At 43.2% G+C, this 12941-nt stretch overlaps 1 protein-coding gene across 1 annotated transcript in view; it reads left to right on the plus strand.

Moving 5' to 3' along the window:
• DNM3 (dynamin 3) overlaps positions 1-12941 on the plus strand; it is a 310170-nt gene that overhangs the window by 227441 nt on the left and 69788 nt on the right. Inside the window, exons 13-14 of the mRNA XM_066594996.1 lie at positions 671-894; positions 3849-4088. Coding sequence (XP_066451093.1) covers positions 671-894; positions 3849-4088 — 464 coding nt within the window. The remainder of the gene's footprint in view (positions 1-670; positions 895-3848; positions 4089-12941) is intronic.

The following is a 12941-nucleotide window of genomic DNA, read 5'->3' on the forward strand; positions in this document are numbered from 1 at the left end:
AACATTAGAAAATAAGACATACTCACCTGATCCTGTTCCACCTGCTGCTCCCGTTACCCCTGTGGCCTGTCCCTTACTGGTCTTCCCCACCGCAGCCAATCACTGGCCTTGCTGCAGTAGGCACATTCTGCTATGTCAGGACATGTGGCTAGAAGTAAAAACCGATGAGGGACCATCCACTGGAGCAGCAGAGGAGCTACGTCAGGTGAATACCCCTTCTGATTCCAAGAATGCTTCTTTTTTCATAACTGTGATCCTTAACCGGTTTCATCTGGCATGCTGCTGGTGAGATTGTTTGTACGAATGATCCCAAAAACGTTTGATTGGACGCAATGAGGCTGATCAAAGTTTAATGTGTCTTCCTATGAGAGTGCCTGTTATGGCATACATAAGGCATACCTGGGTGTCTATATTATAGTATAAAAAATAAGAACAAAAAAAAGCTATCAAATTCAGTTTAGTCACTATAGAAAAGAAAATGTAGAAAATTATTTAAAAAAAGAAATATAAAATAATAGAACTTAAATGCTAATTTAGCTATTCCCCAATATGGTAGCAAAAATACCAACTTGCCCCCAAAAAACAAGACTTCATATAGCTACTTATAAAAAAAACAGTTGTTGTTGGAATGTGGGGAGGAAATCCTATCTGAATGCATTGTACTTTACAGGTAAGGAGATTCATACGTGCCGAGTTACTGGCTCACTTGTGTTCTTCAGAGGACCAAAACGCTTTGATGAAGGAATCATCTGAGGAGGCTCAGAAGCCGGATGAGATGCTAAAGGCGGACCATGCTGCAGCGGAAGCTCAGCAGATCATCAGCGATAACAGAGCATACACTGGTTGTAACCCTCTAACACCTCCTGGAGACAATTCTTGGACGCAGATTGGCTGGTACAGAATATTGTTAATAAACAGCATCTAATTAATTAGAGGAAGGAAGGTTTATAACTATAGTCACGGCCATAACTATGGCCAGGGGAGTAGCTAAAGGCTCATGGGCCCGGGTGCAAAAGTTTATCTTGGGGCCCCAAAACTTCTCTTAACCTCTTAGTGGAGAGGCGTAACTTGAAGCTCCTGGGCCCCAATGCAAAACCTGTAACAGGGCCCCCAACTATAATGCTTTATTCATAGTACTGGGCTCCCTATATGGAGAAAAGAGGCCTTATGGGCCCCCTAAAGCTCCTGGGCCCGGGTGCAACTGCAACCCCTGCATCCCCTATAGTTACGCCAGTGACTATAGTTTATATCAGACATGTTGCTCAATAAACCCACAAGACATTTTCTCTTATGAAGCCTCCTACTCTCACTTGTTCCATAATGTCTGTTAGGGGTATGATGTATAGCTACATTATATGGACAAATGTAGTGATTTTCTGCATTGCACTTGCTACTTTGCTACTTATTGCACCAATAATGGCTCAATGACTTATCATGTTTGCCTGATTTCCTAATATACTGTTTGTTGACCATCTACAGTACTGTGCAGAAGTTTTAGGCAAGTGTGGAAAAAAATGCTACAAAGTAAGAATGCTTTCAAAAATAGAAATGTTAAAAGTTTATTTTTTCCAGTTACACAATGCAAAGTGAATGAATAAAAGAGAAGTCCGAATCAAATCAGTATTTGGTGTGACTGTCCTTTGTCTGCAAAACAGCATCAATTCTTCTAGGTACATTTGCACAGAGTCAGGGATTCTGTAGGATTATAATCAAGTGTGTGTTTAACCCATTATATCAAACAGGTGATAATGATCATTTTCATATGCAAGTTAAAACACGATTATTAACTGAAACAGAAACCGCTGTCTAGGAGGCTTATAACAGGGTGAACAACAGCCAAACTCGGTTACAAGGGTGAGGTTGAGGAAGACAGTTTCATGTCACATGTCATATACCATGGCAAGACTGAGCACGGCAACAAGACACAAGGTAGTTGCACTGAATTAGCAAGGCCTTGCCCAGGCAAAGATTTCAAAGTAGACTGGGGTTTTAAGATGTACTATTCAAGCTCTTTGGAAGAAGCCCAAAGAGACAGGCAACATTGAGGACCCTAGATGCAGTGGTTGCCAAGGAAACTTAGTGCAGCAGATGAAGGACCCATTTATGTTTACTTCTCTTTGAAATGGGAAGATGTCCTGCACTGTCACCAGCCCGGAGCTGGCAGAAACTAGTGAGACACCCTACTGTTTGGGGGAGTCTGGCCAGAAGTGGTCTTCATGGAAGGATTGCCACCAAAAGGTCAAAGCAGAAAAAAGGCCAAGGGACTCAACTATGCACGAAAATATGGAAACTGATGTGTAGAAAAATGGCAACAGACAGTGGCGTAACTATAGGGGATGCCGGGGATGCGATTGCACCCGGGCCCAGTAACCTTACGGGGCCCATAAGGCCTCTCTTCTCCATATAGGGTGCCCAGTACTATGAATAAAGTATTATTGTTGGGGGCCCTGTTACAGGTTTTGCATTGGGGCCCAGGAACTTCAAGTTACGTCTCTGGCAACAGATGCCATTTGACTGTAACAGAAGGCAATTTGTTTGCCATAGAGCTGGAGAGCCGTACAAGAATGATTGTCTGCAGACAACAGTGAAGCATGCTGGAGGTTCCGTGCAAGTTTAAGGCTGCATTTCAGCAAATGCTGTTGGGATTTGGTCAGGAATAATGGTATCCTCAATGCTGAGAAATACAGACAGATACTTATCCATCATGCAATACCATCATGGGAGGCGTCTGATTGGCTCCAAATGTATTCTGCAGCAGGACAACGACCCCAAACATACAGCCAATGTCATTACGAACTATCTTCAGCATAAAGAAGAACAAAGAGTCCTGGAAGTGATGATATGGCTCCACAGAGCTCTGATTTTAGCATCAACCAGTCTGTTTGGGCTTACATGAAGAGACAGAAGGATTTGAGCGAGTTGACATCCACTCGAGATCTGCGGTTAGTCCTCCAAGATGTTTGGAACAACCTCCCTGCCGAGTTCCTTCAAATATGGTATGCAAATGGTCCTAAAAGAACTGATGTGGTTTTGAAGGTAAAGCAAATATTGATTTGATTTAGATTCCTCTTTTGTTCATTCACTTTGCATTTTGTTAATTGACAAAATAAACTATTAACCCTTCTAATTTTGAAACATTCTTACTTTGCAGCATTTTTTTCACCCTGCTTAAAACTTTGGCGCGGTACTGTTCATCTGCTAGTAAGTCTGCAGAAGAGGCTGAGCTATAGTAATCGAGTTTGGAGGTAAATTTACATGAACAGAGCCGGTACTTAGAAATATAGTTTAGTTCTAGAAGTAATATGTAGAAGGTGAAAGCTGCTGTTTGCTGATGTCAAATATAATCAACTGCATACGTGAACCTGAAATCCGTATGTAGCCGGAGCAGTTAGATCAAATTCTCTCTGTTCCAGATGCCAGCAGAAAGTAAAAGCTGGAGTGGCAATAAAATCTGTAGCTTTTGAAGCCACTAGAAGCAATTTCTCAATATTTGTCTACAGAGTATAGCTCTAACGTGATGGGCATATTTTACCCATACTTAAGTAGCCATATCACATAATACTCAACCTCCCCATGGCCCAAACTTAGGACTTGTAATGTGTGCTGTCCTGTACTTCTCTGCATACCTGATGCACACTGTGTATTAGTATGCATCATTAGTATGCTGCTTTGATCGACCAGTTCTGCTCACGTCCAATGCATCCTGTGTGCATCGGGTAGTAAGAGAAGCAGTGCGGACATTTTTGTTTGTCTAGGACTAGAGGGCCACTTTAATTGTTGGGTTTAATCATGGCTACATGTAAATAATCAAGTTAATTCCTGAATTTTTATTTGTTCTTCCTTCACAGTTCTCCATCGTCAAGTCCAACATCTCAGAGAAGACCTGACCACCATGCTCCAACAGAAAAGCCATCTTCTTCACCGACAGGCTGTTTCCCTGCACATGCTGCCTCACTTCTGGACTCTGACCATGGACTACCACCTGTACTTTCCAACCCAGAGTCTTTTACCGGCATTAATGATTCTTTTCTGGTGCCGCCACCACAAATCCCTTCTCGACCATTACGTGTTCCACCAAGTATTCCCAGGTAACACAGAATTAAAGCAAAAAAAAGTTTAGTACCTTGTTAGCCAGCAGAACAAAATTTGATTGTTTCCAGCAAGAGAAACCAAGTAATCTTGTAGATTTGATACCCTTTATGCCTGAGGAAGGAGCCTGGGAGGTCCAAAAGTTCGCTATAACATCATGTATTTTTGTTAGAAATTAAAAGGTATCATATCTACAAGATTACTTGGTTTCTCTTGCTGAGAACAATCACAATTAAAAGTCACAGCCCATGGGCAAGTGTTCCTGTTAAAAAAAAGCATAGCTTTTTACTAAATGCATACAACTCCTTTATAGGGGAAAATATTGATCTCAAATCATTGTGAATGCACTAAATCAATAAATGTGACTGCATCCGTGCAGGGAAAAAAATCACTGGCCTTTTTAACACCACCAACATATAGTTGCTACATCTTGACTAGAGATGAGTGAGCATACTCGCTAAGGACAATTACTCGATCGAGCATTGTCCTTAGCGAGTATCTCCCCGCTCGGAAGAAAAGGTTCGGTTGCCGCCGCGGGTGACAGGTGAGTTGCATCAGTGAGCAGGGGGTAGCGGGGGGGGGGGGGAGAGAGGGAGAGAGAGATCTCCCCTCCATTCCTCCCCGCTTTCCCCCGCCGCTCCCCGCCCGCCGCCGGCAGCCGAACCTTTTCTTCCGAGCGGGCAGGTACTTGCTAAGGACAATGCTCGATCGAGTAATTGGCGTTAGCGAGTATGCTCGCTCATCTCTAATCTTGACTCAAGCAAGCTTGTGCAGTAACTATTCTTTGGTGTTGTTGTAAGGGAATAGCACCTACTGCTTTTCCCCTTAGGCCAGTTTCCAACGAGCGATAAAATCGCGCAATGTGAGAGCGCGTGAAAATGGAGATTTATGAAACCCATGCTTTTCAGTGGTTTCCACATTTACTGTGTTTTCACTCATGCAATGTTGCATGAAAAAAAAATGCGGCATGTTCATCTTTCTGCATTTTGCAATTTTTTTTAATTGCCCATGTGTCCCAATGGAGCCTTCGTTTTATTGCATCGTAACACACAAACTTGTGATTTTCATGCAGTTTGATGCGCTTTTATCATTAGAAAGTCCTATTGTCTTTCTCGAGAGAAAATCGCAAGTGGCAGCAATGTTTTTGCAAGAAAAAGCATCACTAACACTCAGAGATCTCATGAGCCAAAGTATGATATTGCTGTGATTTTCTCACGGTGATATCACGACTGCCCACATGAAACCAGCCTCAAACATAGAAGCGGCCGAGCTGTTGCGTTTAGGCTCCACTCCCTTGCAGGGACTTCTGCTGGGAGACGAGTCTGGCCTGCCATGTGCCATTAAAACAGATGCATGGCAGGGCTATGAATGTGTCCCCCTCCGTTAGTGCCATGGCTAAGAAAGGGGAAAGGTACTGTGAAGCACCTGGTAGAAGCCCTGCTTCTCTGCCAGACCATTGGCAGGGAGCAAAGACGCTCTCCACAACTGCCTGACATCACAGCGGCAGAGTTGAAGAACACACCCTTGCATCCTGGACACCAGAGGATGACACTGGAGAAGGTCATGAATATGGTAATCCCCCCGCCCCCCGACTCTAAGATACTACACCTGTTTTGATTGACCAGTGCTGCCCATGTGACGAGTATTGGCCAGTAAGAGCATCATATAGAGTCTTAGACTACCAATGCAGACTGTGCATCAGAAAGTCCAAGAAGCGGTTTGGCCATCTTTGCTTCACCAGGCATGGAGGGTCACTTTAAAACCAAAAGTTTATATTTCCACACCCATTATATATTAATATATGAGCCCTTCTTTGATGACTTAGACAACTCTCTTATCCGTTGAACATCCCAGTTCATGTGTAGTTTCTGCTTGTATTTCATTAGAAGATGACAGTATTGCTTCCCTGTTTTGACGCCCACTCTCATATATCTTCCTTTTAAGGATGTGCCATAGGTTTTCAATAGGATTGAGGTCAGGAAATGATGGTGGCAAACCACGATTTTATCTCCTTTTATGCCCATAACAGCCAAGAAGTCAATGTTTTCTTCACAGCATGGGATGGTGGATTGTCTTGCATGAGAATGAATTCATTCTGAAGGCACTATTCTTTTTATATTATTGCAGAAAATGCTAAGCTAGGAACTCCACATAATTCAGAGTTCATTGTGACACCCTCAGGGACCCTAAAAGTCCCTACCATTTCACTTCCTTCCTGACATCTCAGTCTTGTAGGAACAGGGTGGCCATTCACCAGCCATTCAGAACTCCATCCATCGGGACCATCCAGTGTACCATGGCATTCATCAGTGAATAAAACTGTTTGAAAATGGGTCTTTTTGTACTTCTGAGCCCACTGCAAATGCCTCTTTTTTGTGAACGTTGGTTAGGGGCAGCCAAACTAAAGCTTAATGCACAACTGCCAGCTCCTTGAAGATCTTGCATCGAGAGTTTTGTGACACTCCGGGGACACCTGAACCTTCACGTACTTGTTTGCTGTTCATCAGTGGCATTTTTACAGATGCCCTTTTAATAACATTAATTTATCTGGCAGAAACTTTCCTTAATAAAGGTCACTTTACTTGGGACAGATAGACAAAAAATTGTATTCAGCAGCACTCACCATAACCCATAAGGGGGGGGGGGGGTTTCTTCCACACGCAGGGTACTGCACGCCTAACTGGGAATGAATCCTAATCCCACAGGTTAACAAAGTAGAAAGAGAAAATAGGCAGCAGAGTCCAAATCTTCAGGTGCAATAAAAAACTTGTATTTTCATCAGAACATCACATCATCAAAAGACACAGCGACGTTTCGACCGTCACATAGATGGTCTTTGTCAAGCTAGACAAAGACCATCTATGTAACGGTCGAAACGTCGCTGTGTCTTTTGATGATGTGATGTTCTGATGAAAATACAAGTTTTTTATTGCACCTGAAGATTTGGACTCTGCTGCCTATTTTCTCTTTCTACTTTACTTGGGACGACAGCCGTGCCACAGACTATTGCTCTCGTGCTTTCATACAGAAGCGATAGTCATAGAAAGAATGGAGGTGGAGCCGTCAGAGATCTTGTACAACCACCCACCTCCATTCACTGCTTATTTTAGATGGCCTGATAAACAAGCGGGCATCCGCTACGTTTAGAGGAAAGCAGGTTTCATCACCAATAAAGAAAAGGGTTCTTTACTGTAAGAGCAGTTAGACTGTGCAACTCTCTGCCTGAGGAAGTGGTGATGGCAAAATCCATAGACGAGTTTAAAAGGGGACTTGATGTCTTTCTGGAGAGGAAGGATATTATAGGTTATAAATCTTAGGTTAATTGTTAATCTGGGTATACAGGCAGGTAGGAACTATTAGGGGTTGATTCAGGGAACAGTCTTATTGACATTGGGGAGTCGAGAAGGAATTTTTTCCCCCAAAAGGGCTAATTGGCTTCTGCTCTTGGGGTTTTTTGCCTTCCTCTGGCTCAACAACACAGGAGGATGAAGAGGCTGGACTAGATGGACATTGTCTTCATTCGGCCTAACGAACTATGTTACTATGTTACTTGGTATTCAGGTGAGCTAAAAACCAAGCGACTCCAACAAGCGAGTGATTTCTCAATCAGTGCCTTGCTAGCAGCCGTGTGTATACAGAATGACTATCGCCCGAATTTGCTGTTCCCAGTGAATTATTTGGGCCATAATCGCCCCGTGTAAACGTACCTTAAGCCTTTATCATTTTGTATTCGCCTGTGTTGTGAATAACAATGTGATGGTCTCTCTTCAGTTCTCTTGAAATATCAATTGTTTTCATGCCTTTTGCAAGACATTGGACTATTTCACAGTTTTCATTCGCACAAAGGTTTTTGTCTCCTCCCTATATTGCATGAGAAGTGTCACTTGCTTAATAATGTGGAACATTCCCTATAAGTAACTTTCCCTTTAACCAAGATCACCTGGCAATCTAATTAACAAACTTGTCTGAGGTTGATTGCACACATCTAAAAGGACATGAAAAATGAAACAAACACTTTACTTTTAAACAATAAAGCCTAAACGCACATTCTGAAATCTTATTAATATTGCATAATAATGTGGAACACAGTGTAAATACGGTATTTTTTTTTTTTTTTTTTTTTTTTAAACTTCAGAAATTGATGTTGCCATCCAATTGGTGGTGCTGCAGAGGTAGTGTTTCCAGCTCCTTCTATGTGCAGATTTTAAAGGAGAAATAACATACATCATAAAACTGTCACATTCCTCAGTTCAGTGGACTGATTAAGTATTTATCTCTTTGCTCAGTTTGTCTGTTCTTTTAAGTCTTGTGTGTGAAACAGTCTCAAATTTCTGTGTGTGAACATTTATTTAGATCAAAAGGGGTGTTCTCTCTGCATTTGTGTTATCTGTGTGCCCCATCCAAACCAGTTTCACTCTAGCCTGAGGAAGGATCGATAGAAGTTCCGAAAGCTTGCTGTAACATCATGTATTTTTGTTAGCCTTTAAAAGGTATCATATCTACAAGATTACTTGGTTTCTCTCACTGAGAACAATCACACAGTGTAAATAGTAATAGCATACAATCTAGAACAGAGCAAGGATTGTCCTTTAATCAACAGTGATGTCTTGCAGCTGAAGTCTCCTTTGACCCCTTAGTGACAAGCCTATTTTTGCTTTAAGGACCAAGAGACTGTGCACAATAAATACGCTTTTAAAGAAGAACAATTGAATCTGCATTGCCGCATTCTAACATTTTTATTTTGCCAGCAACGGGGCTACGTGAGGTCTTGTTTTTTGCAGGGAACGTTGTAGTTTTTATTTGTACCATTTTAAGGTACATCCAACATTTGGATTGCTTTATATTGCTTTTTTTGGAGGAGAGCAAAAGAAAATAGCAATTCTGGCATAATTAAAAAAAAAAAAAACTTTTTACAATGCTCACCATGCACGATAAGTAACAAAGTATTTTCATTGTCTTGGAAGTTAGAAACTAGGTAATACCTATTATGTGTTGCTTTTTCAAAAATTCTTTTGGCATTAAATAAATTTAAACTGGAATTTTTTTTTAGATAAACTATATTGAACTTTTTTTTGACACTACATTTTAGTCTCTGAAGGGGAATTGAAGATCTGATCATTCAATCATTAGGATATTACACTGCATTACTTATGTAGTGCATTCTACAATACCTATGACAGCAGTCTATTAGACTTTTTCTGAGATGAGGCCTAACATGTCCAAGCAACAACCTAAAAAAAATTTGCGCAGGTTTAAAGCCCATTAGTGAGATCAGTAAAAAGGTGTATTGGCCATCACTAAGGGGTTAAATATGCTGCCTGGGCCTTGACATGGCCTTAAGGTGCTGGCTGCCTTAGCAACCCGAGAGCGACTTGTCCAGCAGGGTCATGGCTAAAGACCTCACTAGATCAGTGGGGGTGGTCACTTGGATCTGGCTGTCGGCAGGATCCGCAGCAGTTAGGCTCACCGCGGGAGCCCAGAGTGGTAAGTAATAAGCACAGTCTACTTTTTATACTTTTTATCACACAAGGCATTGCATTCTTCACTTAATATTAGCTGATTTATGGATAGATCACTTTAATTCTGTACTTTTTAAATTGGTATTTACAGGTAAGAAACCGTGTTCTAAGAAGCTGCTCATGTGACTACAGCTGCGTGGAGGAGTGAAGTCGGTCTACATATGTCTCATCTCTACGTCTGGGATAGATACATACATTTCTATGGATGTATCCTATGTCAGTGGACAAGTAGTAAATATCCAGCATCTCGTCAGCAACAGCCAATTAGATGAACGCCTGGAAATAGAACGTATATCACAACAACTACGATATCTATTTGAATAATACATTGAGAAATACAACTGACATATATATCCAAGGATATCTCTGACATATACAACTGTACACGGTAGACCACCACTGTAGAACAACGCAGTTTTGCACTGCCCAGCCACATAGAAGAAGACAGTCGGGTGTATGTTCTATCTACTGAAAGGCATACTGATGCCTATATGTTCCTGGATGCCAAAGGAACGCTGTTTTGGCATCCAAGTGGTCTACGGACACATTCAGAGCATGTATAGGGGGCATTTTGTGGTGCGGTATGAACAGACCCTACCAAAATGCAATCACTACCAAGTCTTCTATGAGTCTATATGACCTCTATGACAATAACGCTCCTCCTTCCCGGTTTTAAATGCACAACAAAGACTTGTCTTCTTACTTATGACTAGATGGCACTTGGCCTGTCCCATATTTCCCATTGTGTTTGCATGGAGCCGCAGTGTGCATGCTCATCTACCACTACATGCAAGCCTCAATAGAAACACATGTATAAAAAGGAACGGGGAACTTGGGGTCTACGTTCTGGTGATTGATGGGACCCCCATTGATCAAACATTTATCGTCTGTCCTGCAGATAGATGATGAGTGTGCTGGCCGGGAAAACCTCATTGAAAGGATAAGGCCAGAGTCACATAGATGTATTTGCGTGCAGAAAATTTGAGCGTAATACACAGAAAATAGAACCCATCTATTTCAATGGATTCATTCACATGCGCATTTCGGTCACGCAAAAACAAAAGCAGCATGCTCTATTTTCCTACGCATTTGCACAGGGAAAGGGGAGAGTCACACAGCTGTGCAAAATCTGTGCACGCTAAACACAGAGAATACAATCCATTGATTTCAATGGGTTCATTCTGATGATCGCGTCTTGTGCGAGCATTTAGTGTGCGCACAAAAAATAGGTCCTTCTCTGTTTTCCTGCATTTTGCATAGCAAAAGCGCTATAGAAGTCTATATGAAAATACGCAAAATGCAGAGAAAAGAGAACAGCTGGCCCTTATTAGGCTTAAATAGCCATTGAATTCCACGGAAAGGGTGTCACGCATGCTTGTGAACTGGCCTTATATGCGCAAAAATCACGGTAATAGGAGCAGACACGCGTGCAACACGCGGATTATGTTCCTCGCTCATGCACAAATATGCTGTGCTGCGGAAAGTGTTTTTGCGCATACGCTCGTGTGACGCCCCCCAAAGAGAACATTTGGAACTCCTGAAACTAATCGACCATTTCAATGGCTGGGAGCATTGGTGCGTGTATTTTCTTTGCATGCAATTGTGCACAACTGGTGTGCACAAAAAGTACAGTAAAATAAAAAAGGCGCACAAAGATACGCAACACCCATTCAGCATAAATGTGGTGCAAAAACACATCCGCACTTGTGAGTCCAACCTAAGTGTGCAGTCTCACCCCTAGCCATTGTACATAGCTCTGCCTCATAATCCTCTCATGCTGTTTCCGTACAGGTGAGATGGGGAGCCCCGGATGAACGGCTTCAGGAATCTGATTCCTTGCACCGCCCATTGTATTACTCACCATCTATTCTCCAACAGCAGTTTTTACCATTTTACTTCCTGATTAAAAAACTATTTTGTTACATCAATAATAGAGATGAGCGAGCACCAAAATACTCGGGTGCTCGTTACTCGAGACGAACTTTTCACGATGCTCGAAGGTTCGTTTCGAGTAACGAACCTCATTGAAGTCAATGGGCGACTCGAGTATTTTTGTATATCGCCGATGCTCGCTAAGGTTTCCATTTGTGAAAATCTGGGCAATTCAAGAAAGTGATGGGAACGACACAGCAACGGATAGGGCAGGCGAGGGGCTACATGTTGGGCTGCATCTCAAGTTCCCAGGTCCCACTATTAAGCCACAATAGCGGCAAGAGTGGGCCCCCCCCCTCCCAACAATTTTTACTTCGGACAAACCCTCATTAGCAAGGCACACCTTAGCTAAGCACCACACTACCTCCAACAAAGCACAATCACTGCCTGCATGACACTCCGCTGCCACTTCTCCTGGGTAACATGCTGCCCAACCGCCCCACACGACCCAGCGTCTGCTGCACACACAAAAGTGTCACTGCGCAGCCTTCAGCTGCCCCCATGCCACACGCTCACTTCATAGCCACACCAGCCCATAATGCTGTACAGAAGCAATGAGAAATCCAATCCTGTGCCACCTCCATCAGGAGCTGCAAACGTGGGCATAGCAATGGGGAACCCATGTGCCACACACTATTCATTCTGTCAAGGTGTCTGCATGCCCCAGTCAGACCGGGGTTTTTTATAAATAGTCACAGGCACGTAAACTCCGCAATGGGAAATTCCGTGTGCACCCACAGCATGGGTGGCTCCCTGGAACCCACCAGCTGTACATAAGTGTATCCCATTGCAGTGCCCATCACAGCTGAGGAACGTCAGGTTTAATGCAGGTGTGTTTCGGCCCACACTGCATGCCCCAGTCAGACTGGGGTTCTTTAGAAGTGGACACATGGAGTTACAAATCCGTGTGGACCGACAGCATGGGTGGGTCCCAGGAAGCCACCGGCGGTACATAAATATATCCCATTGCATTTCCCATCACAGCTGAGGTAAGGTCAGGTTTAATGCAGGTGGGCTTCGGCCCACACTGCATGCCCCAGTCTGACCGGGTATTTTAATACATAGACACTGGCAGGTACAAATCCCTAATGTGAAGTCCCTGTGGACACACAGCATGGGTGGCTCCCTGGAACCCACCGGCGGTACATAAATATATCCCATTGCATTGCCCATCACAGCTGAGGTAACGTCAGGTTTAATGCAGGTGGGCTTCGGCCCACACTGCATGCCCCAGTCAGACTGGGGTTCTTTAGAAGTTGACACATGGAGTTACAACTCCGTGTGGACCGACAGCATGGGTGGGTCCCAGGAAGCCACCGGCGGTACATAAATATATCCTATTGCATTGCCCATAACAGCTGAGGTAACGTCCGATTAAATGCAGGTGGGCTTCAGCCCACA

Source organism: Eleutherodactylus coqui, chromosome 3, assembly GCF_035609145.1.
Source record: "Eleutherodactylus coqui strain aEleCoq1 chromosome 3, aEleCoq1.hap1, whole genome shotgun sequence".
NCBI lineage: Eukaryota > Metazoa > Chordata > Amphibia > Anura > Eleutherodactylidae > Eleutherodactylus > Eleutherodactylus coqui.